Here is a 27,116-nt window from a genome sequence, read left to right on the forward strand (position 1 = left end):
ATTCAATTTAGACCCTGAAAATCTAGGCTATTGGTAGGTATGCCCATACTGTGTTTTGCCCATGTGAAATTACTGTATTTCAATATGAGACAATGATTTAAAAGTTAACTGAATATAAAAGCAACCATAATTAAATGTGATTATTATTATACAATAAATATGACTTTTCAGAGGCGTCTTGCAGGGTTTACAGCCTGGCACATGTTCACAGATGTATTAAAATGCAGTTGAAAGTCAAGTTTTATATGTAACTATATATAATAAATTCACCCCTTTTAGTTAATGTGTCTAAATACATTTATGTAAAATAAATACATTTATGTAAATTGTGCAAAAGTCCCTAGCTACCTAAACATATAGATAGATAGATAGATATGAGATAGATAGATATGAGATAGATAGATAGATAGATAGATAGATAGATAGATAGATAGATATGAGATAGATAGATATGAGATAGATAGATAGATATGAGATAGATAGATATGAGATAGATAGATATGAGATAGATATGAGAGAGATAGATGGATATGAGATAGATAGATAGATGTATAGATAGATAGATAGACAGATAGATATGAGATAGATAGATATGAGATAGATAGATATGAGATAGATAGATATGAGAGAGATAGATGGATATGAGATAGATAGAAAGATAGATAGATAGATAGACAGATAGATAGACAGACAGATAGATATGAGATAGATAGATAGATAGATAGATAGATAGATAGATATATAGATATGAGATAGATAGATATGAGATAGATAGATAGATAGATAGATAGATAGATAGACAGATAGATGTATAGATAGACAGACAGATAGATATGCACCTCCTTCTAAAAATGCAAGAGCGAAGATCATATTTTTAAAGGTATTTTCTTTTTTTGTTTTCTATTATAATTCAAAATGTAGAAACTGATTTTTTTGGGTGTCTGGAGTCAACAGACATATTGCCAGGTGCAGACTCGGGGTTAAATAACAGAAGGTTAGGTTTTCAAACTACAAACCTTAAAGATAATTTTCTGTGTCACCTGGAGTGAACTTAGGGACATATGTTCTGGCTGTTACATATTAATGCCCATGAGGCAGAAAATTACTTGCAAAACCGTTTTATATTTTTTAAAAATATTCTCTATATAATTTTTTTCCAGTAAAAATTTCAACTCTTACTAATCCATTATTAACCTGTTCAAATTTATTATGTGGCAAAGCTACAACAGAAAATTTGAATTTGTCTTGTAATGATGCAATGATGAACTTTTGTTTGGTTGCAGCCTATGAAACAAAAGATCAGATGGAGGACTAAAGAAAGGTTAATATTGACTTTCATCAAAATGATAACTTGTTTTGGTCTGTCTGTATGTTGTCATCACAAAATGAACACAATTGGGCCTGATTCATTAAGGAACTTAAATTAAGAAGTTTCTTATTTCAGTCTCCTGGACAAAACCATGTTACAATGCAAGGGGTGAAAATTAGTTTTCTGTTTTGCACATAAGTTAAATACTGACTGTTTTTTCATGTAACACATAAATACTTGATAGCTTATTTGTACACTGAAATTTAAAGTTGATATTTGTGTACTACATGAAAAAACAGTCAGTATTTAACCTATGTGCAAAACAAAAAAATCATTTGCACCCCTTGCATTGTAACATGGTTTTGTCCAGGAGACTTAAATAAGAAACTCCTTAATTTAAGTTCCTTAATGAATCAGGCCCAATTGTGTTTATTACATAGAAAGCAGAGATAGTGGAAAGTACTTATTATTAATGATGGTCAGTTACGAGACCCAAAACATCTGGGTGGTATATTTACTAAACTGCAGGTTTGAAAAAGTAGAGATGTTGCCTATAGTAACCAATCAGATTATAGCTTTCATTTGTTTAGTACATTCTACAAAATGACAGCTAGAATCTGATTGGTTGCTATAGGCAACATCTCCACCTATTCAAACCCACAGTTTAGTAGATACCCCTTGTCTCTTCACAGCTATAGAAAAGAGTGCAGAAGTGTTCTAGTTAAGAGATTATCCAGGTTTGACTAAAATCCATGAGATCCTTAGTTTTTTTGTGGTGGGATAGTCACTTTTGATGTCTGTTTGCATTTCAACAGCAGAATATTTTGTGCAACTGGTAAAAATATCTATGTAGTGCAGACCATATATCAGTTGACACCCTGTAAAGGAAAGTCTGGCTGTAGATTACACACTAGTTAAACTGCTGTCAGTAGTTAAAAGGCAAAAGTAGCAGTCATGATTCAGAGGCTGCCGCAGGATTTCTAGAAGGGGGTTTCCAAATGTTTGAATACAGAGGGATCATGGTAAGATCCTTCAGGGGCATTGCAAGGATTTAATAGTTGCTAGTCCTCCTCCAGTCCACTCCATATTTCCTTGTAATGCCACATGGAACCGCTGTTTACTGCACGTTGCTTACCCTTTGGGCTCTCCTGCATTGCAGAGTAGGTGGGGGACAGAAGCTCCCAAATGGCCCTGCTTTCGGAACAAAATACTGTCTGTGTAAAGACATAGGTTCCTCCCCCATAATTAATTTTTCACCATCCCTCTCCCATTTAATTAATTTTCTCACCGCCCTCTAGTTCATTTCCCTTATATATTTAATTTAACTATATATAAAGATATGATTTCTCATAAATATTATAGTGGAATGTTCAATTTATTTTATTTACATATGTATATTCTAGAATGTACTGTTTTAAAATGTTAGTAGAACAATACAGGATTGCCCATTGACTATAACAAACAAATTTCACTATGTCATACTTGCCGAATTTATTTTGGCAAAATATATTTATTACATCAGATTTATGTGGATTAATAACTATATGGTGTAGTATATATTTATAAATGAATAATATATAAAGTAAACTGACTGCTCACAATTTAGTATAATGAAAGCTGCCTATCTCACCTTCTCAGTCAGTACTGCAGCCTCTTACTCTTAAATGGCCAAAACATAAAAAACGTAGTAATAATTGCCGATGAGGGGACCACGAGGCTAAGTGTAACTAAAGAAGTTATTATTGTCCAAGGAATGTAATAAGGCAATTGCTTACATGTTCCCAGAGAGTAAGGCTGGGTATACACTACTGTGTATTCAACCGATTATCAAACCAAGGAGACGATAAAAGACCGGTTGGCCTGATATCACAGTAGTGTGTACCCTGCAACGATGAACAACTATTGTTCCAAAGCCCATTGTATCGTTGAACGATTTTTTTAAGCCAGACTAAAAATCTCGTTCAACGAAGGGACGATGTCCTTCCAATTCTGTAGGATTAGGATCTCCATAGAGTTTACAGAGTCATGATCTTTTCCCTCAGATGGTTATGACAGATGAAGAGCACAGATCTGCGGGTAAAGCGTTTAAAAGATGTAAAGCTTTTAAAACATCTACAGTGTGTACACATGAATCGGCATGCTGATCAGTACTTTTTTTTTCCAGTCATTGGTAATCTCATTACAGATATGGCATCGGGATAAATTTTCTGTAGTGTGTATGTGTACTCAGCATTAAAGTTGCAGATACTGCTGTTTGGGAGTCATTTCCTTGCATTCCCTGAAAATGTGGTCAGTCTTATTTTTCAATGTATTGGCTAGAACGTCTTCTGACCTTTTCTTGGTCGCACTACAGAACCACCACTTATGTTCGTTCCTATATAGATCAATAAAAATGGTCTTGGTATCCTACATGTTTTGGGACATTCTAATCATTTTGCAATTGTGTGGCACAGCAATCATGTTCTTGACATGGCACTTTGAATCACTTATTTAGACACTATAATGCTATTAGTAATTGTTTGGCACCTTAAATATTGTTTCTGGACACAATTAATATATTGAAATAGTTTTGAACATAATTGGTCACTGCACTTCATACTACAAGAGGTGCACTATGGGTGCCCAGAGGTGAAGGGGGCTGTCAATGCAGAAGGGCAGAGCAGTGGCCTCTTCTGAACAGGTGTGGGTCCTCGAGGGTGGAGCGACAGGGATTTCTTGGCTGACCCCCAACATAAAATTGCGTCACTAAGCCCCACCTCCATCACGTCCGGGAGAATGCCTGCTCTCCCGGGAGCCTCACAGAAATTCCGGGAGAGTAGGCAAGTGTGAATAATAGTTTGATATACTGTTGCTTTAGTATAGTCACTGAGTCACTGAATGAGTGACATAATATCACTTATCCAATATGTTTAATGCCCCCGCAGTCGGGGCAGGCTGAGGCATCTGCACCCTCCCAGGCCGGTCCCATAATGGGCTACCTTGGTCTGGGTCACTGAGCCACCTGAATTTTTCTTTCCTTTAAAATGTTCCTAAGAGGCTAATTTGAGTCTTTGGGAAGGAAACACCAGTGTGATGAAGGTGGTAGCAGGGTGATGAAGGTGTGAGCAGTGTGATGAAGGTGGTAGCAATGTGATGAAGGTTGTAGCAGTGTGATGAAGGTGGGAGCAGTGTGATGAAGGTGGGAGCAGTGTGATGAAGGTGGGAGCAGTGTGGTGAAGGTGGGAGCAGTGTGATGAAGGTGGGAGCAGTGTGATGAAGGTGGTAGCAGTGTGATGAAGGTGGGAGCAGTGTGATGAAGGTGGGAGCAGTGTGATGAAGGTGGGAGCAGTGTGATGAAGGTTGTAGCAGTGTGATGAAGGTTGTAGCAGTGTGATGAAGGTTGTAGCAGTGTGATGAAGGTGGAGCAGTGTGATGAAGGTGGGAGCAGTGTGATGAAGGTGGGAGCAGTGTGATGAAGGTGGGAGCAGTGTGATGAAGGTTGTAGCAGTGTGATGAAGGTGGGAGCAGTGTGATGAAGGTGGGAGCAGTGTGATGAAGGTGTGAGCAATGTGATGAAGGTGGTAGCAATGTGATGAAGGTTGTAGCAGTGTGATGAAGGTGGGAGCAGTGTGATGAAGGTGGGAGCAGTGTGATGAAGGTGGGAGCAGTGTGATGAAGGTTGTAGCAGTGTGATGAAGGTTGTAGCAGTGTGATGAAGGTGGGAGCAGTGTGATGAAGGTGGGAGCAGTGTGATGAAGGTGGGAGCAGTGTGATGAAGGTGGGAGCAGTGTGATAAAGGTGGGAGCAGTGTGATGAAGGTTGTAGCAGTGTGATGAAGGTTGTAGCAGTGTGATGAAGGTGGGAGCAGTGTGATGAAGGTTGTAGCAGTGTGATGAAGGTTGTAGCAGTGTGATGAAGGTGGGAGCAGTGTGATGAAGGTGGGAGCAGTGTGATGAAGGTGGGAGCAGTGTGATGAAGGTGGGAGCAGTGTGATGAAGGTTGTAGCAGTGTGATGAAGGTGGGAGCAGTGTGGTGAAGGTGGGAGCAGTGTGATGAAGGTGGGAGCAGTGTGATGAAGGTTGTAGCAGTGTGATGAAGGTGGGAGCAGTGTGATGAAGGTGGGAGCAGTGTGATGAAGGTTGTAGCAGTGTGATGAAGGTGGGAGCAGTGTGATGAAGGTGGTAGCAGGGTGATGAAGGTGGTAGCATGGTGATGAAGGTGTGAGCAGTGTGATGAAGGTGTGAGCAATGTGATGAAGGTTGTAACAGTGTGATGAAGGTGGGAGCAGTGTGATGAAGGTTGTAGCAGTGTGGTGAAGGTGGGAGCAGTGTGATGAAGGTGGGAGCAGTGTGATGAAGGTTGTAGCAGTGTGATGAAGGTGGGAGCAGTGTGATGAAGGTTGTAGCAGTGTGATGAAGGTTGTAGCAGTGTGATGAAGGTGGGAGCAGTGTGATGAAGGTGGGAGCAGTGTGGTGAAGGTGGGAGCAGTGTGATGAAGGTGGGAGCAGTGTGATGAAGGTTGTAGCAGTGTGATGAAGGTGGGAGCAGTGTGATGAAGGTGGGAGCAGTGTGATGAAGGTGGGAGCAGTGTGATGAAGGTGGGAGCAGTGTGATGAAGGTGGGAGCAGTGTGATGAAGGTGGTAGCAGTGTGATGAAGGTGGGAGCAGTGTGATGAAGGTGGGAGCAGTGTGATGAAGGTGGGAGCAGTGTGATGAAGGTGCTAAGATTTTCCTGCCCGCGGTGCCCCTGATGACATGGAGGAGACGCAGCTCCACAGTTAATAAGCTGCCGGCTGCTTCTTCAACATGTCAGAAGGACCTGAGATAGGAGAGTGGCGCTTGGCTATGATGTCACAGCCAACCTAACTACCAATGAGAAGCAGAGGATGCCTCCTGTCTGCTAAGATAAGAGGCAGCCGGGATTGGGTGCAATGCGAAAGGGGGGCATTTCGAACTAGCGCCATCACTGCACTGAGTATACAAGTTTTCCCGGGGGAAAAACTGACATCATCAAAAGTAAGCAAACAAAAACTAAACATAGAAAATTCTCGACAGCAGGCTAACATTAACTTGACCTTTAACTATTAGCAAAAGTAAGTGACTGATTCGTGATGACTATTAACATAGTCACTTTTTATTTTTGGCTTTAGTTCCCTTTTAACTTTGAACTATAGCACTTATAGTCATAACACATTTTAAAGTATTATTTCTGGTTATCCTACACTACTAACAGTGTTACACAGCTAAAACAGTAAATTGTTTTCTGTTTATTTCTTTCCTTGTTAATTAATGTTCTCAGTTTGTCGTCAGCAAACCTTGTACTGCATTTAGTCTCACTTGGTGATATTTCTTGTTGTATTTACACAATGGTTCTGAGCTCTAGAAAATACTGGTCTTCATTAACAAAATGGGGAAAAAATACAGACACACAGGACCTGGTGCAGAGTCGTTATCATCATCATTTATTTATTTAGCGCCACTAATTCCGCAGCGCTGTACAGAGAACTCACATCAGTGATTGCGTTCTCTTTACAGTCGAAATTCCCTTACATACACACACAGACTAGTGTCAATTTGATAGCAGCCAATTTACCTATCAGTATGTTTTTGGAGTGTAGGAGAAAACCCACGCAAACACGGGAAGAACATACAAACGCAGATAAGGCCATGGTCGGGAATCAAACTCATGACTCCAGTGCTGTGAGACAGAAGTGCTAACCACTAAGCCACCGCGCTGCGCCAATCCCTTACAATTTGTTTAGACACTCATGAGTGAATATTTTACAAATGGCTGGGGTGCCAGACATAAGATCCCTATGGTTCTGCTAGAAGCCAAAGTATAATTTTAGTTCTGGATACAGTTCTTCTTTAATTACAATCTCTCAGATAAGAACTGCGCCAATTTACAGTATTCTAAAAATATGTGCCACTTATAATGTAACAATGATTATATTATCTGACTAATCTATGCTTTATTGAAAGGCAGTGTATTTGTGTCTTGTAAGTATATTCTCTGACCAACGCTCAATAGGGTTAGAGAAAGATTGTACCATATTTTTTCATCCTCTTAGTATTATATGCTGTAGACTACTGAATAGTAGAATTGTTAAAGGAGAATGGCTGAACTTTAAGAGACCTATTAATCTCTGCATTCCTCTTTCTGACTATATTCACGACGACCGCCGCATAGACAATGAGCCTCTATTAAGGAATTACGCTTCCATTTTTTTTTCATGTATGGCAAAGCATGAATTATACACTTTAAATATAAATCCGAGAAATTACTTAATAGCAAATTTTAAACCACAAGCTCACATTCTGGGAAGCAGCTGTTAAAGAGACCGTAAAATAAAACGACAAATTATAACTTGATGGCAGAACATTTTCTAATTAGAAAATACATCAAATTTTGTTGTCCAAGTGAAACTGGTTGTGACTTAATGTAAATTGTCTGTACTTGAATACAATTAACTGAATCCTTTTTATTTAATCTGAAGATATTTCAGAAAGCTTCCTTGACATTCATCATCATCAGCTATTTATATAGCGCTACTAATTCCGCAGCGCTGTACAGAGAACTCACTCACATCAGTCCTTGCCCCATAGGAGCTTATAGTCTAAATTCCCTAACCTTGCTTACATTATTATACCTTGCACTTGACTGATTCATTGCTTATTGGTTGCCATGGGTTACTGCACTTTGCCGTTTTCTATCTGTGTTAGTAAATAAGCCTAATTGAAATCCTACTCCTATAATCACACCATTTTCTAATGCATTGAAAAAAAGTCAATATTGTTTAATCTTTTGGACATTAGGGTTCCGTCTGTTGATCACTGCTTATCTGAAGAAAAATCAAACTGACAATACAGCACAATATATTGAATAAGCTGCATTTACAATTAGCATGAGCTGTATATTCTAAGTGCATGTAAAACCACATTGAAATAAATCATACTAAACACATTGAAAAACAACTTGAATGCCGACTATCAACAATGTGAAAACTATGCAGTGTAAATAAGCATACAAAGTACTTATGTACCGTTAACAATTATGATTAGTATAAAACTGCTGTCTGAGTCACTGTCTATGCTTGGGCATGACAAATACACAGGGTCATTCATTATTATGCAAATGTGCAAATCCTCAGTGCAAAATCACTTTTATATGTCTACTTTTGCACAAATGCTAATGGTTTTACATGTAAGTGCACAGATTTGTGGGACAATATGGTCACGTCTGCAAGAGTGCAAAAGTTTGCCCCTTACGATAGGAACAGTTGGGCAGTGTCTAACGCTAAATACACCCCTACTTCATGCTTGACCACTCTCCCGAATTGTCCCAGAGACTCCTGAATTCCGGGTAGGTCTTCTGAACTCCCTGGAGAGCAGGCAATTCTCCCACATAATGCCCACTTCTTAGTGAAGTGGGCAGGATGGGAACCTTCATGATGTGAGTTGCGTCATTTTGATTTTACCCCGCAGCAAAACTATGCCTTCGCGTTGTTGTGGGGATGGGGCTAAATGACACAATTTGTCATGCCCCGCCCCTTCTGTCCTCCCACTTTACCTTCCCTCTGGGATCTCCCAGACGGAAAAAGTTAAAAGTTGGTAAATATGCTCTACCTTACTGTGCGGAGCAGTGGTGAGCAGGAGGACATACTTCCGAACAAAAGCCCTGACTGGCAGGACCGTCATTAAAATTGTGACTCCCGCCTATGCTGGGACAGTTGGGAGGTATGCTAATGCGTTAGTATGTAGCAATTTGAAGCAACCAATCTAACTCTAGCTGTTAGGAACCCCTCCAGCCGGCACAACACAACCCGGAGTCTACTCTGCCAGTCAGGTGTTCACTGGAGCCCCTGATGGTGGGGACAGACTGGGCTGCAGACTGACAGAGGGTCGTGAAGTGTGTACCGGCTGGGGAGAACCCAGGCAAGAAGAGTCAGGTCCACGCAGAGGTCAAAGGCCGGCAGCAGGTAACAGTAATGATGAACAAGCTGAGGTCAGAGGTCACAGGCAAAGTAGCAGAACGGGTAAACAAGCCAAGGATCAGGGTCACAGGAAACACAAGCGAAGTCCAATACGAAGCCAAGGGTCATACACGGGAAGTCAAACGTAGATACAGGATACAGGAACTGGAACAAGCAGGTCAGCAGACTGGAGCACAGAAGCTATAACCGGCAATGAGGCAGCAGACCTCATTGCCTTAAATACCCAGCTGAACCAATCACAGGTTGAACACACTCCTGCAGGTTAATAGAGCAGTCACTAATAGAGCCAATCAGGGCTTGCCCCTGGCCTGCACAGTTGCAGGCTAATGCCTGTAATTGCCTCCTATAATCTGCCCATATTAATTAGCCCACAGGCTGTAGAATCGCTGCGCCCGGCTTCCTCCTATTGCCGGGACGCAGCTCTGAAGCGTCTGCTGGTTGCCCCGGCAACTGCCGGGTTATGGCCGGAAATGACGTCCCGGTCGCCATGGCGACGGCCGGGACGCGGGTGAGTGAGTCGCGGCGGCTGGGCACCGCCGCGGCTCGTAACAGTACCCCCCCCTTGAGGAGGGGTCGAGGGACCCCGACATCCCGGTTTCCTAGGGAATTTTTTGAAGAACTCCTTCAGTTTCTTTGGGGCATGGAGTTGTCTCCGCGGAACCCAAGATCGCTCTTCTAATCCGCGATTCCTCCATTGTATAAGGAAATGCACCTGTCCTTGAACATTTTTAGAATCAAGGACCTTTCGAATCACAAATTTTTGTGGCCCACTGGAACCTCTCCCAGGCACACTTGAAGACTGGGCTTGACCAGGATAAAGCACTGGCTTCAATAGAGAACAATGAAAGGTGTTTGGAATTCTTAACGAGCCTGGAATTTTTAACCTAAATGCGACGGAGTTCACCTGCTTGATGATAAGAAACGACCCGATGAACTTAGGGCCCAATTTCTTGCAAGGTTGTCTGAGCCTGATATTTTTTGTAGACAGCCAGACTTTCTGGCCAACCTTAAGGGAGCAGGGGGTACGGTGTCGGTCCGAAAAATTTTTTGCAACAATTGAGGCTTGTTTTAAAGATGAATGTACTTTCTTCCAGACAACTCTGAGATCCCTGGCAGTGGAACGGATCTCCTGGATACCAACGGACTGGAGTGAATACAAAGAGTTAGATCTGGGGTGGAAACCATAATTGCAAAAGAACGGAGAGGTTTTCGTGGATGAGTGACAGGAGTTGTTACAGGCAAATTCTGCCCAGGGCAACAAGGAGGACCAGTTGTCATGGAACTCCGATATCTAGCATCGCAAGAACTTCTCCAAGGACTGGTTAACCCTTTCAGTCTGCCCATTTGACTGAGGGTGGTATGCAGATGATAAACTGACCTTGATTCCCAGGAGGGTACAGAATGATCTCCAGAACTGCGCTATGAACTGGGAACCCCGATCGGAGACGATGTCTGTAGGGAGTCCATGGAGGCGGAAAATGTGTTGAATGAACAAGACTGCCAAATCTCGAGCAGTAGGCAGCCTAGTGAGTGGAATGAAATGCGCCATCTTGCTGAACCGGTCTACCACGACCCAAATGGTATTGTGTCCCGCAGAGGGTGGCAGATCGACTATAAAGTCCATGGACAGATGTGTCCAAGGTTTACCAGGGGCGGCCAACGGAACTAACTGACCTACCGGGCGAGTCCTGGGAACTTTGTTCCTGGCACAAACTTCACAGGACCGGACGTGACTCTTGACGTCAGCATACAGAGACGGCCACCATACGGTACGGGAAAGGATTTCCAGTGTTTTGTAGACTCCAGGATGCCCAGCAGTCCGACTGTTGTGTGCCTCAGCAAGGACTGTCTTCCTTAGATGAACTGGGACAAACAAACATCCTGCCGGAGTGTTATCAGGAGCCAACCTCTGGAACCTTTGTAAGGTACAGCTCAAATCTTGAGTTAATCCGGCATGAATCATAGACACAGGAACAATAGGCTCTGGGCAGGTGACCGGAGCATGATGTGCCAGGAAACTTCTAGACAGGGCGTCCGCTTGAATATTTTTGGAACCAGGACGATAGGTGATAATAAAGTTGAACCGAGTGAAGAACAGCGACCACCGAGCCTGTCGGGGGTTCAGACGTTTGGCTGACTGTATATACTGTAAGTTCTTATGATCCGTTATAACGGAGATCTGGTGTGCAGCGCCTTCCAACCAGTGTCGCCATTCCTCAAAGGCCCATTTAATTGCCAGCAATTCTCGGTTTCCCACGTCATAGTTGGTTTCCGCTGATGAAAACTGACGGGAAAAAAAGGCACATGGATGTAAGCGGTGGGTCTGGGGGTCTTTTTGTGACAAGACGGCCCCAGCACCGACGTCAGACGCATCTACCTCAAGACCAAACGGTACCCTAGGATCCGGATGTCTGAGAACCTGAGCAGACACAAAAGCTTTCTTCAGGGTTTTGAATGCATTTATTGCCTGTTGTGACCAAACAGTTGGATCACCTCCTTTGCGGGTCAAGGTGACGATAGGAGCCACGATATCAGCAAAGCCGCCAATAAACCTCCTGTAGTAATTGGCGAATCCCAGGAATCTCTGGACCGCCTTGAGGTTATTCGGTTGTATCCAATCCAGAATTGCTTGGACCTTGGTTGGGTCCATGGAGAAACCTTCTGAGGAGATTAGATAACCGAGGAAGGATACCTTCTGGACCTCGAACTCGCATTTCTCGAGTTTAGCGTAGAGGTGATGTTCCCGTAATTTCTGTAGGATTTGTCTGACATGACCCTGGTGCACAGACAACGATTTTGAATATATGAGGATGTCATCTAAGTAAACAACAACAAAGTGTCCCAGGAACTCACGTAACACCTCATTAATCAAATCCTGAAATACAGCAGGAGCATTACTAAGGCCAAACGGCATGACCAGGTATTCGTAATGGCCCGAGAGCGTGTTGAAAGCCGTCTTCCACTCATCACCTGCTTTAATACGTATGAGATTATAGGCCCCACGAAGATCAATTTTTGTGAAGATAGTGGCTCCTCTTAATTGATCAAAAAGAACGGAGATGAGTGGAAGGGGGTAGGTGTTCTTAACCGTAATAAGGTTCAGCCCTCGATAATCGATACAGGGTCTGAGTCCACCGTCCTTCTTGGGTACAAAGAAACACCCTGCTCCTACTGGGGACTTGGATGGCCTGATGAAGCCCTTCTCCAAGTTTTCGTCAATATACTCCTGCATGGATTTGGTCTCTGGACCGGAGAGAGGATACAAGCGTCCCTTGGGTAATTTAGAGCCCGGAATGAGCTCAATGGCACAGTCGAAATTGCGGTGCGGTGGTAGTGTGTCAGCAGCCTTTTTGGAGAAAACATCCCAGTAGTCATGATACTGAGAAGGGAGCTGCTCCGGAATAGACTGAATAATACGTAGAGGTAGTGTCAAGCAAGACTGTGTACAATGGGGGCTCCACTGGACAATTTCTCCTTTTGCCCAATCCATGACGGGGTTATGGCAGGATAGCCAAGGGTGGCCCAGAATTAAAGGAACCGATGGACATTCGATAAGACGTAAGACTATGGATTCCGAATGGAGAGCGCCAACGTTCAACTGTAGTGGTGGGGTCTCCCAAGTAATCTTGCCTCCTGGCAACGGACTACCATCTAAGCCACATACCGTAATGGCAGATTGGAGTTTAATCCGCGGAATCCCAGCAGAGCGGGCAAACTCGATGTCAAGGAAGTTGCCAGCAGCTCCACTGTCAATGAAGGCTGATAGTTTCGTAGAACGAGCACTGAACGTGAGCTGTGCAGGGACCAATAGTGCATTTTTCGGGGAAACGATCTGCAGACCTAAGTGAACTTTCTCCTCGTTCCCAAGGCATGCTCGTCCCGACTTGTTTGGGCAAGAACGGGAGAAATGGCCCTTTGTGCCACAATACAAACATAAGCCTTGTGTCCGTCTCCTGTCTCTTTCTTCAGAGGAAAGACGATATGCTCCCAATTGCCTTGGTTCCTCACCAACCTGGGAGATAGAAACGAAGGTGGATGGAGGTGATGCTGTTTCCTTTTCAGTTTTCCGCTCCTTATATCTCCTGTCAATTTTAATGGAGAGGTGCATCAGATCCTCCAGAGAGCTAGGAGACGGGTATTGCACCAAAGAATCTTTAATCTGTTCGGATAGGCCGACACGAAACTGACTACGTAAGGCAGGGTCGTTCCATCCACTATCAGGTGACCATCTACGGAATTCAGCGCAATATTCTTCTGCCGACCGTCGGCCTTGTTTCAAAGACCGTAGATGAGCTTTCGCGGAGGCCACTCGATCCGGGTCATCATACAGTAGACCCAATGCCTCAAAGAAGGAGTCTACGGACTGAGTGGCAGGACTGGTCTGTGGCAAAGAAAACGCCCAGGACTGGGGGTCACCCTGTAGAAGGGAAATAGTAATCCCAACTCTTTGCTGCTCTGAACCGGAGGAGCGGGGTCTCGTCCGAAAATAGAGCTTACAGCTCTCCCTGAAGTTCCGAAACAGGGTTCTATTTCCGGAGAACCGATCCGGTAAATTCATTTTGGGCTCACAGATGGGATCTAGAGTAGGTTGTGAAGTTTTTGTGGCTTTTTCTTGAACAGACATACGCTCAGCCAATCCCTGCATCCTCTGATACAAGGACTCAACATGGCCTGCTAGGGTTTGTGCCGGAGACGGTGTGGATCCACTTGCATCCATTCTAACCTTGTCTCCGTGAGTGGGCCGGTTATAATGTTAGGAACCCCTCCAGCCGGCACAACACAACCCGGAGTCTACTCTGCCAGTCAGGTGTTCACTGGAGCCCCTGATGGTGGGGACAGACTGGGCTGCAGACTGACAGAGGGTCGTGAAGTGTGTACCGGCTGGGGAGAACCCAGGCAAGAAGAGTCAGGTCCACGCAGAGGTCAAAAGCCGGCAGCAGGTAACAGTAATGATGAACAAGCTGAGGTCAGAGGTCACAGGCAAAGTAGCAGAACGGGTAAACAAGCCAAGGATCAGGGTCACAGGAAACACAAGCGAAGTCCAATAAGAAGCCAAGGGTCATACACGGGAAGTCAAACGTAGATACAGGATACAGGAACTGGAACAAGCAGGTCAGCAGACTGGAGCACAGAAGCTATAACCGGCAATGAGGCAGCAGACCTCATTGCCTTAAATACCCAGCTGAACCAATCACAGGTTGAACACACTCCTGCAGGTTAATAGAGCAGTCACTAATAGAGCCAATCAGGGCTTGCCCCTGGCCTGCACAGTTGCAGGCTAATGCCTGTAATTGCCTCCTATAATCTGCCCATATTAATTAGCCCACAGGCTGTAGAATCGCTGCGCCCGGCTTCCTCCTATTGCCGGGACGCAGCTCTGAAGCGTCTGCTGGTTGCCCCGGCAACGGCCGGGTTATGGCCGGAAATGACGTCCCGGTCGCCATGGCGACGGCCGGGACGCGGGTGAGTGAGTCGCGGCGGCTGGGCACCGCCGCGGCTCGTAACACTAGCTATCATTTATTTAGTACATTCTATGAAATAATAGCAAGAATCTGATTGGCTGCTATTGGCAAAACCTCCACATTATCTTTTTAGATGGTTTGATAAATCTGCCCCTAGATGTGTAGAGTTTTAGCCTGACCACTGCTTAATAGTTCAGCACAGAAACTCATTACAGTATATTTAATTAAAACAATAAGAAGTGCTGCAACTGGAATTACTATACATTTTATATAAATTTCATAGTTTTGTTTAGACATTCAGTACACATAGACGGGCTAATTTTTATCTGCGCTCCTAATGTACGAAGGATAAGATGTGTATATGATGTGAACAATTGTATATACTTATGAATAGCATACAGATAGCATAGAGATGTGGCTTGACAGTGTTAGTTGTAAATGCTAAAGTCGCATTACATGTTGTACACAATATAATAATGGAATGAAGTGTCATAGTACAAAAGGAGATATTATTACAATATTATCTCGACAGTTAGTCCAAATGGAAATGCCAATTAAGTAAAACAAATAGTTATCTTCAAATTTATATAATATAGCCGGAATGCTATCAGCTGGAGGAGTCAATACACAATCAGTCAATCAGAAACGGCTACATAGTACTACTGATAGTCATCATCATCATTGTGTGGGTGGTGTGAAAGTAGGCGAGACTTTGAAAGGACTTTTTACTTTCATCAATACACCCATTCCTAATATGGACTGCAATTTGCTACTTATCATGGAGAACATCTGCACTTCAAAAAGCCTGATGCTGCCATGTACCAGAGATCAAATAGGCACTTGTGAGCAAAAAAACATTTGCGCTGAGCCTACGGATTTATCTGGTTCATAAATGACCCCCGTCACTTGGTTTTCTAGTAGGAATACGGTGGTTTTGTTATTTTTTTATAATTATTCTTTGGTAATAATTGGTGGTTAATAGACTGCTAAGCCTACATTGTACATGGGTTTTTGTTTTTTAACATTCATCATCATCATCATCATCATCACCATTTATTTATATAACATCACTAATTCCGCAGCGCTGTACAGAGAACTCACTCACATCAGTCCCTGCCCCATTGGAGCTTACAGTCTAAATTCCCTAACATACACACACACAGACAGAGAGAGACTAGGGTCAATTTTGATAGCAACCAATTAACCTACTAGTATGTTTTTGGAGTGTGGGAGGAAACCCACGCAAACACGGGGAGAACATACAAACTCCACACAGATAAGGTCATGGTCGGGAATTGAACTCAGGACCCCAGCGCTGTGAGGCAGAAGTGCTAACCACTTAGCCATGAAAAACACATGCAACATATTTGACCAAAAAGAATAGCGTTAGGTGGACCTGTGGTCACTTCTCTCCATCCACCAAATAAGGTTAAGAGAAATGTAACTTTAAAAAAATATATATTTTAATTGGTGCTGTAGTAAATTACCCCCAGTGTATGAGACAAACCTATAGTTCCCTCATGTATACCCTAATGCAGTATAGAGCCAGGAAGAGCCTGCAATGGGTGATAACAGATTACAAAAGCTTGCACTTGGCTAGCTAGGAAGTCAGGCATTATGCATATAATGACTTACACTGTCAAGCATAATGATTTGCAGAGTACAAACATATGGATGTGGTAACAAGATTATTTTGAAAACTGAATGCATACAATTCAGTGTAAATGAAAATGTTTGTGAATTTATATAGTGGGTGCAGTAGATTGCACAGAACTTTATAATTGACAGAAAGTCAACTAACTTAATTTTAAACTTTTAACACCTTGTACAAAAGAAACCGATGAGATGTGTGAATGAGGACATTCTGTCTGTGGTAATTTCCGTGAGTTCCCCAGTGGTGAAGAGTCATTAGCGTGTCTTTGGCAGGACTGAGCTGTGGCATGTTACCTCAGTTGGTTCCAGTAGATAAAATAATAATGTATCAGAGAAGCAGGATGACTGCGGGTTTTCAGTAACCACTAACCTTCCTGTCACCGCTTCTTCTTTTTTCCAGGAAGCTGTAGATTATAAAGCATAGTGTCGCTGCTATCTTTGAGGGGAAGCAGTATAAGCAAAACTGCAATGTCCTACACATTATTTATCCTTCTAAAACATTGTTATTCTCCCATCTTTATAAAGTCATAGAGGTGTATTATCTGTGGGTCAGAACTCCAAATCGTGTCCCAGAATGTGTTTTTGGGGTCAGATATACAATATAATTTTGTAGGAACTGCCTCTTTTGTGGTCCCAAAACACTAGTACACTGACTCTTGTGGCCCAGGACACTGGTACACTGTCTCTTGAGGCCCAGGACACTGGTATACTTATACTTGGGGCCCAGGACACTGGTACACTGTCTCTTGAGGCCCAGGACAGTGGTATACTTATACTTGGGGCCCAGGACACTGGTACACTGTATCTTGAGGCCCAGAATACTGGTATACTTATACTTGGGGCCCAGGACACTGGCACACTGACACTTAGGGCCTAGAACACTGGCACACTAACACTTGGGGCCCAAAACACTGGCACACTTATACTTAGAGCCTGGAACACTGGCACACTTAAACGTAGGGCCTAGAACACTGACACTTTGGAACCACTACACTGGCACACTTATACTTAGGGCCTAGTACACTGGCACACTTACAGTTAGGGCCTAGAACACTGACACTTAGGGCCCAGAACACTGGCACACTGACACTTGTGGCCCAGGACACTGGTACACTGACACTTAGGGCCCAGGACACTGGCACACTGACACTTAGGGCCTAGAACACTGGCACACTGATACTCGGGGCCCAGAACACTAGCACACTGACACTTGGGGCCTAGAACACTGGCACACTGATACTTGGAGCCCAGGACACTGGCACACTGACACTTGGGGCCTAGAACACTGGCACACTTACACTTAGGGCCTAGAACACTGGCACACTGGCACTTGGGGGCCAGGACACTGGCACACTTACACTTGGGGCATAGAACACTGGCACACTGACACTTGGGACCCAGTACACTGGCACACTTATACTTAGGGCCTAGAACACTGGTACACTTAGGGCCTAGAACACTGGCACACTGACACTTGGGGGCCAGGACACTGGCACACTTACACTTGGGGCCCAGAACACTGGCAGAATGACATTTGGGTCTCCGAGCAATGGCACACTAAAATTCACGGTGTTCTAGGTAAAAAAGTTGAGCACCACTGGTCTAAATTACAAATACATTGAGGAGCTGGGTGGGATGTGGGGGGGGTAGGGGTGCAGGAAGGGGTAAGGGCATCATTTTACAGCTTCTATAGAATTTATATCAGTATAGTATCAAAGCTGTAAAACAACAATAATAGTAGTTGTAACAATTTTGTCGACTACATTTCTATTTTGCGCCAGACACACTGCGATTATAGCTATGCTTGGAATCCCAGTAATAATACTAATATTAATCATACCAACAGACATGTTGATAAATGGCTTTGGAAGACAACCACTAGTGGCTTGTACATGCAATCATTCTCCGACTGCACTTACAGGCCACGCCAATGCCGTAAGAGAAGCTAGACCTGATCTCTTGCCTGAAACTCATTTATTTTGACTACTCAGGTGTGTGTTCAAATTGGATATTGCTGCATGTGTGGTCTAAAAACAAGACTCATGCCTGATAATAATCCAATCTAAATTGATCAGATCAATACAAAAAGGGGAGAGAAAATGAGTGCAGATAGCATCATCATCATCAACATTTATTTATAGCCCCAGCAGATTCCGTAGCGCGAGTGCTGAATGTCCGGATCTCATCCAATGTGGACACTTATGTGTGTGGTGAAATTGGACTCTGATCCTGTCATTTGGTGCTCGGCCCGAACAGCAGGATAACTTAGTTAGCTGTCTTAATAGCCATCTTACAATGACACTGAACTGATGATAAATTCAGTATGTGTCTCCATAAACTTTATACTATGCTAAACAATTATGATTCTTGTTAAAATTGCATATTTTTAAAGTGTTTACCCTGTAGAACAAGATTTATCAGCCTGTTGCACATATTTAAGGAATACATTACACTGTAATATTTAACTGTAAATAATGTGCTGGAAAAGAAAACACAGAGGTGGTATTTTTAAACATTTTGCATTTTGCAAACTTAGGACTCCCAGTAAGGAGTTTTTGGTAAACATTACAGCCATTAGACTTGTGGCCTTTGCATAGTTAAGATGAGCTTAACCAGATGAGCTCACAGGGATCATTATAACAAGCCTAGTCTGCCCCTATGCGGGCTTGTGTAGTGAAGATAACAGTAGGCAAATATGACCAGCCATTAATGGGGGTGTCTTTTATATTGGTATGATCAGAGCTATGACTACTTGTATGCAAGCACAGGTTGAATTGTCTTTATAATGCATTTCAATATGTAGAATACTTTTGGCAAAATATCATAAATTTTAACAGACTATGTTATAATAAATAAATGTTAGATATGTAAATATGCTGCAAAACATGAGATCTCTCGACATTAAATATTAATTTTATATAAATATGACTAATATAATATGTTCTCATTACTGACAGGTTGTGAACACGGTACAGTGAACCTTGGTAAAGATGCCTGTTCCCCCTCCCCCACCACCTCCTACATTTTCACAGGTATGTATGTTATTAATATACCACATCTCACATGCTTGCCAACCTGGTCAACTTAAGTTATTGATGTTGCACATGATTTCATTGCTAATTATTAAATTAATCCCAGACTTACTTAATTGCAAAATTTAAGGGATTTCTAGTACAATGGAGACAGGGGTCACAGTCTCCATCTCTCCTAGACCATTGGAGGCTACCATGTCTTTTACAACTGCAGCTGTCCTGAGTACTCATTTTTACCGAGGACCTCTGCTGGAGACTTGGTGTAACAGCACCTCATCATCATCAGCATCATCAACATTTATTTATACAGCGCCAGCAAATTCAGTAACGCTTTACAATTGGGAACACACATTAATAAAACAATACTGGGTAATACATACAGACAGGGAGGTAAGAGAGCCCTGCTGCACTATAAACCACAGAACCCTTCCTCCCCCCCAGAAGATAGAAAGCCCCTTTAATTTGAAAGCTGTGTTTAGACCATTACCTGTGATATGATGTTGTGGTCAATTATACTTCAATAATATTAATTATGTGATAATATAATTGTAATAATATTTTATAATACATATTAAGGCTTGTGTCAATTGCACATTTTTGAATGGATAAGGACACTTTTCTGATCTCTGACAGATTACATTGTAACAATAAGTAAGCATGATAATTTGCTGTAGATTATATTTTTATACCATAGATGGTGTCTAATTACATTAAACTATACTCCATCACTTTCTACTGTGTGGTAAAAAGTACCATACATGTAGGAAAGCACTTGGCATGCATCCCTGTGCTTAAATATAGTCATAGAAACATTTACAAATATAGGATCATAGTAATACTGTGGGATTTTTTGTAGGCAAATATAGAAAAACCTTCTCTCAACAAATCTGAGGCATCGGGAAGAAATGCCCTACTGTCAGATATCAACAAAGGTAGAAAGCTGAAGAAGGCCGTCACCAATGATCGAAGTGGCCCAATTCTGGATAGTACGTTTTTTTTATTCACTATTTTGATGGTGGTTCTTTTTTCATACATAATGATTTCTTTATCGATTGCAATATAGAATACTGTGCACAATAAAAGAGTAACACTTCATGTAATGCCAAGATTAAAAACACATATAAAAAACTGGTAAAAGTATATTGACATGTTCTATGTCACCCTACCTAAAACAAAAAAGCAATTGCTTACAGCTATGTCAATAATTAGTGCATGTCAGTATCTGTGTAGAACACAATGGGAAAATAACAACATTGGGCCTGATTCATTAAGGATCTTAACTTAAGAAACTTCTTATTTCAGTCTCCTGGACAAAACCATGTTACAATGCAAGGGGTTCAAATTAGTATTCTGTTTTGCACATAAGTTAAATACTTACAGTTTTTTCATGTAGCACACAAATATCAACTTTAAATTTCATTGTACAAATAAATAATCAAGTGTTTGTGTGCTACATGAAAAAACAGTCAGTATTTCAGGCCCATTGTCTATAACTCATCGCTCTGAAATTATATATATAAATAGCCACTAATTTGCCTTTAGACACATCTGGCCACACTCATTGCAATCCGTTTGTTTGGCCAGATTACAAAATGTGTGTATTTGTAAGCAATTTGGCCACATGCATGGGTGTACAGATTGCACAGAACTTGCCATTCAGGTGCTGCACACTGTCTATTCTGATACTCTGCTGTTCTCTTCACTTCCGGATTCACTGGTGACCTCACATACATATTGATGAAAGCCATCAGCTGACTCTTTTATACAACCACTTTTCACCAAATTTTTACTTCCTTTTCCCATTCCTAAGAGCCTGGTGTTCTAATTTTAAGGTGCACTGACAGTCCTGACACTTGAGACATGCAGTATCGAGATGCATAAGTAAACTTGTACATGAATCATATAAGAGCTCTGTCCTGACAAAACTTTCTCCACATGCTGAAAAAACTCTGTATATTTTTTAACCTTGTGCTCAACCTATAACGTCTACAACTTCATTCATTTAGACACAATGATACATTAGTGAATTAAGGAACCAACCAACACTTGACCACCACGGTGGCTTAGTGGCTAGCACTTCTGCCTTACAGCACTGTGGTCATGAGTTCAATTCCCAATCATTGCTCCTATATGTCTCAAAATTGTGGGCCTGATTAAGGAAAATAAAGTTAACCAGACAGGAATTTTGAACCTTGGCCATACTATGTTGTGACCCATGAAAATTAAAGCTTAATGTATGTGATAAATGTGCAATCATTAAGGACCAGTTGGGTTGATTTCTTAAGATAGAATGTATTTTGTAGCTGCCAATCAAATAATTTGTGTTAATGACCTTTGTCAAAATGTAATAAAAACGAGAGAGTCCCTATGTCCCCTCACTCATAAATAAGGCTAATCTAAGTAGAGTATTATTTTAGATGATAAACTGAAACGTTTACATGAATAAAGAGGGTTGTCCCTCCAGTTATAGTAGACTGGTCTGTTAAGAAACATTTCATTCTTTTATCCATGCGTATTTTCAAGTGGATCTGCAACCGTAGGCACAGATTGTTTTTCACGAGGTAGTTTCAAGACCCGTGAAGTGTGTGTGCACCTTGAAATATGCTAGGCAGATAACATGGGGTATTTGTGAATGTAAAGAATCAGTTCAGGTTGGCTTTTTTTTGCAGTTCGTAAATTATGTTTATTGACTAACTGTAAAGAGACAGAAAATTAATGTGAGATACATTTTCACTGCAATAACTTTACACTGAAGCACTTACCAGCAGTGACACTGTATCGCTGTGATCTTTATTTTTTTCAACATCAGTAGTTTTTATTCAAAGGGTATGGGGAGGGGGGTACAGGAAAAAGAAGGAGGGAAGAGAGAGGAGTACATAGTGGGGAGCAGACAAATCGTATTGTAATAATCTGTGCAATTTGTTTAGATTAAATGTGATATTGTAATATGTTACTATAGAGAAAATGATTGTGTTTTCAAATGTTACTGGAGAATCTCATTTTACTTGTTTTTTCCAACAGAACCAAAAACATCACCTGGAGGTGGCGGAGGTATGGGAGGTGGAGGCGGAGGTATGGGAGGTGGTGGCGGAGGTATGGGAGCTGGTGGCGGTGGTGGAGGGTTTGGAGGTCCGTCTGGCTTAGGTGGCTTGTTCCAAGGAGGAATGCCAAAACTACGACCTTCAGGAACCCGAGAAAGTGGTAATAGCATGTGTTCCTTCTATATGTTGTTGTTTTACCTTAATATAAGAAACAAAACGCATGTAATTTCTTCTTACTCAAATTGTTCCTTCTGTATACATAGATTTTACTTTGAATGTGTAACTCTTGTTTTTTCATTATGAATTATTAGGAGACAGTAAGTAACTTTGTACCTACTGTGACACTGACACTCGGCAGATATAAGACACAAACAGCTTATTGCTGAAGAAACGGTGCTTTTATTGTTCGCATCACAGATAAACAGCACACTTTCCCTCCGGATGACACCAGGCGACCTAACTCTTACTAGACACAGTCCTTCTGTCTAGACACCGGCCACTGTCTTGCATTGGTCTCACTGCACACATGCACAGTACAAGCTTATATGCACAAAACTCCTCCCTTTAGCCTAATTACTTCATTAGAGTACTTGTGTGTGTTCAACCTAGAAGTTTTTGCTGTGCCATGACTTAACCCTGTTTCAGCCTGTTCCTGCAGACTATCTGGGTTATTACTTATCCCTCTGTAGGAGAGGTGTGACGAATAGGCCTCTTTGTTACACTACATCTTTTCATATGTTGGCATTAGTTGGAGATGCTTTTTTTCTGATAGGAAAAGAAGTCTGCCACCTAGTGGTCATTTGACTGTAATAAAGCATCTCTAGTAACCCTAAAGTAAGTATTCTAGTGCAGTAAAGTCAAGAACTGTTAAACAACTATCCGTCAATCATTATTCTTTTGTGTCATTAACTAACAAAAATTATAATTTATAATTATAGGGTTTATCTTATTGCTGGATTTTTCCATTGGTATTTGTGGTATTCTGAAGTCCAACAAAAAAACAACCTCAACTAGCATCTGATATTTGTTGTTTTAGAATCAGTGGGAAACAGACCACCAATGTTGCCACCTGGTGGAAGAATGTCATTTCCTAGACCATTTACTCCACCTGGCGCATCTCCAAGAGGACCTGCACCTCCAATGGGCATCAGAAGTTCTGCTCCTGAACCTCAGAGAAATCGCATGCCTCCTCCTCCAAGGAATGATTTTAGTTCTAGGTCAGAAGCTGTACCACCTTCAGTACCTAATACACCAAGACCGAACCCTTCAAGTCTTTACAACAGAGGCCCTCCACCAGTGCCAGCTCCAAATAGACAAATGAGCCCAACATCTGTTCCTCAACCTATATCATCTAATAGAGTTCATGGATTTGGAGGAAACAGACAATCTCCTTCAGTACCCCAACCACCTCCTTCCATGTACAGGCCTCCACTTCCTCAAACACCTACTCGACCCATGGATGAAAGGCCACCACCTCCACCTACAGGAAACAGACCACCACTTAGCAGAGATGTTCCTCCACCCCCACCACCTCAAAACAATAAACCACCTGTTCCCAACACACCTAGACCAAACACATTTTCCCAGACACCCCCTCTGCCTCCAGGGAGGCCAGGACCTCCACCAATTCCTCCTACCCCTAGTGCCTTTGATGATATGCCAAGGCTTCCTCAACGAAATTCATCCTTGCCAACCCTATCTGCTACACCACCTCCTGTTCCACCTCCTGCACGTTCTGGTCCACCTTCCATGGATAGACCACCGCCGCCTTTTAGAGAACCACCTGGAAGAGCAGGTAAATGATTTTGCAAATGATTTTATGAATTTCTGACAGTTCTAAGCAAGAATGGTTATTACTGAAACAATACAATCTGCTGGAACATTTTCATTAAATGCGGTGGATGTAGAATGTCCTTAGGGGCACTATTAAATTGTGGTATTTAGGTACTTGCTGGAGATATCAGTCAGAATTATACTGTAAATGAATCTGGTAGGTAATCTGTGCCTAAATCATTGAGTGGTAGTGTAGCTGAGGCATAATCTCTGGTAGGAAAGAGCTGCAGGGGATGTAGTGTTAGAGGAGGTAAGCCATGTTTAGTAATGGCAAGGAGGTTGTGGAATCTTGCAAGAATTAGATCATGGATGCGAGTATGTTACAAACAGATCTCGCATTCCAGACTGCACAGGAAAAGGGGGGAAGGTGTTTTATGATGACAGAAGAAGGATGTGTGACTTTTTATACTGAGAGTATATGGTGGTACTGGGGTGACTTTCACTGAGAGAAGAGTTCACAGCATAATTGTAGATAAGTGGTTAGCTTTTAAATATATACATTGCTGTAACTCTATCTAAAAGTTATTATTTGATTCTCGTTGCATACATTTTCTGAGTTAAAATAAATACAGCCTATTAATTTGCATTATCAGTACTATAGGTAATATCAGACAAAACCGTCTGTAGGTTTACAAGATGCAGTGAAGTGTCATATTCAGATATAACTCAAAATCTGCGAGGGCATTGCGCAGGGGTCACGTGACGCAGGAGATGGCTGCTCTTGTTCACTCTTATTCTCTGCTTTAGGATATAAAGTAGAGAATAAGCCAGAGTGGGGGCACAGGCTCGCCCGCCCACCAGTAGTCAACTGCATCATCATCATCACCATTTATTTATATAGCGCCACTGATTCCGCAGCGCTGTACAGAGAACTTATTCACATCAGTCCCTGCCCCATTGGACCTTACAGTCTAAATTTCCTAACATGCCAGACAGACCGACAGAGAGAGAAAGACTAGGGTCAATTTTGATAGCAGCCAATTAACCTACTAGTATGTTTTTGGAATGTGGGAGGAAACCGGAGCACCCGGAGGAAACCCACGCAAACATGGGAAGAACATACAAACTTCTCACAGATAAGGCCATGGTCGGGAATTGAACTCATGACCCCAGCACTGTGAGGCAGAAGTGTTAACCACTTAGCCACCGTGCTGAGCATATTATACTGCAACTTTTGCAATTTGTCGATATTCGTTGACTTTTCCAGCTAAATTTAAAACTATGTGTTTAAAGGCAAGTTTTGTATGTAAGGGATAAGACAACTCCTGGTTCCAGCCCAGAAGATAGCCCAGACAAAGGGCTATTGGGTGGCTGTTTAATTGGGTGGCTGTCCACTAAGGTTTAATTGGGTAGCTGACCACTAAGCATAGTTCTACTGTATGGAGTGGTAGTGGATGATGCCAGCTGGTTTATCATGGGGTTTGGGTTGATGACATAACTGGTTAACAGTAGCTCCCTTACAGCATAAGTACACAATAAAACATAAATCCCCACATGGCGCATTTAAGAACATGGTAATTGGGTACAAATATATACTAAAAACTAGAGGGGATGCCAGATAGGCTGAACCTTTATTTTCCAGGCTTGGCACCCTAAGTTCATCACATAGTGCAAGAGGCTGGAGCTGTTATCAGTATGACTTGACTGGGGTGGGGTATAGTTTTTTTGTATTGGCAACTGAATTTTATTTTTTGGGATGAAAAATATTATGAATTTTATTTTATCTATTAGTGGCGAGCAGGAAAGGCATTAGTGTAATTTGGACTCAAGGGATGCACAGGGCTTTGTTTAAACATTATTTGGATTATCAAAAGATTTTTGGGGATAATATTTCATTTTAATTGGTGAGCAGTGTGCGCCCTTTGAAGCTTATGCTGTGGGAACCAAAACATTGTAGTTGCACCCCTGATGGAATGATTGGGTTTATTAGGTGTTTCTCAGATACTGTAGGAATAACAAACAGTCATTGAAGACGATTCTGAGGTGTGAGGCTGTATATCTCAGAAATACAGCATGAACCTTTGTGGCTGCCAAACTATATTGTATGACAACATTGTTTACGGTATTATATACTTTTGGACATCAGAAGACTTTTATTTTCATTCCGAGAGGACTTGTGAATAGCACATGGAGTAAAATAGTATTATGAGAAATTTTAGGTAGGTAGTAATTGTTTTGTTACCTTGGGCCAAAGAAGAATATAAATTTTCTCTGCAGCTATGTTTCTCGGATGTTTGAAGAAAGTTTTGTGCATTTCACTTGTAATGTTGAAAAAGTAGTAATGGTTCCTGTTATGTATAAAAAATCATTATAAACCAGGGATAAGAATAATGCAGAATTCAGGAGCTAGTCAGTCAAATTATGAAGCCAACAGGATCTTTTAAGGAGTCAGGGAATATGTGCACCCAGTCGTATAAATAGGAATAACTTAGGCGCCAGAAGTCATTTTTTAGGCACATTGGGTGACCTCATGGCAAAGATTATTTTGTTTGCATTGAAGTACACAAATGTATATTAGTGACACTTGTTTTCATTTTCTAACCTGCACTAGAAAAATGACAATCAAATTATTTTTTGGATTCCATCACATCTCTGTATAAAGTGTAATTTTATGAAATGAGCCACAATAGGGTTATTGTTGTCCAACCTGCACTAGCTAGATGAAAGCTATTTGCTAATATACATTTATATAGTATCTATCTATCAATTTATTTATAATCATGTTGATTACAAGAGATGACAAGCCCCAGGTCTCACTGAGTTTAAATACTTGGTTTACTTAACTCTTAATTCAATACCTTTCATGGTGTCTT

General features: G+C 41.9%; 1 protein-coding gene across 5 annotated transcripts in view; it reads left to right on the forward strand.

Annotated features, from left to right (window-relative positions):
* WIPF1 (WAS/WASL interacting protein family member 1) overlaps nt 1–27,116 on the forward strand; it is a 69,776-nt gene that overhangs the window by 29,822 nt on the left and 12,838 nt on the right. For all 5 annotated transcript variants that reach the window (XM_075180598.1, XM_075180602.1, XM_075180603.1 and 2 more), the window contains exons 2-5: nt 19,355–19,429; nt 20,286–20,415; nt 22,451–22,630; nt 23,507–24,265. In XM_075180598.1, coding sequence (XP_075036699.1) covers nt 19,388–19,429; nt 20,286–20,415; nt 22,451–22,630; nt 23,507–24,265 — 1,111 coding nt within the window. In that variant the 5' untranslated portion in view covers nt 19,355–19,387. The remainder of the gene's footprint in view (nt 1–19,354; nt 19,430–20,285; nt 20,416–22,450; nt 22,631–23,506; nt 24,266–27,116) is intronic.

This window comes from Mixophyes fleayi, chromosome 7, assembly GCF_038048845.1.
Source record: "Mixophyes fleayi isolate aMixFle1 chromosome 7, aMixFle1.hap1, whole genome shotgun sequence".
NCBI classification, from domain to species: domain Eukaryota; kingdom Metazoa; phylum Chordata; class Amphibia; order Anura; family Limnodynastidae; genus Mixophyes; species Mixophyes fleayi.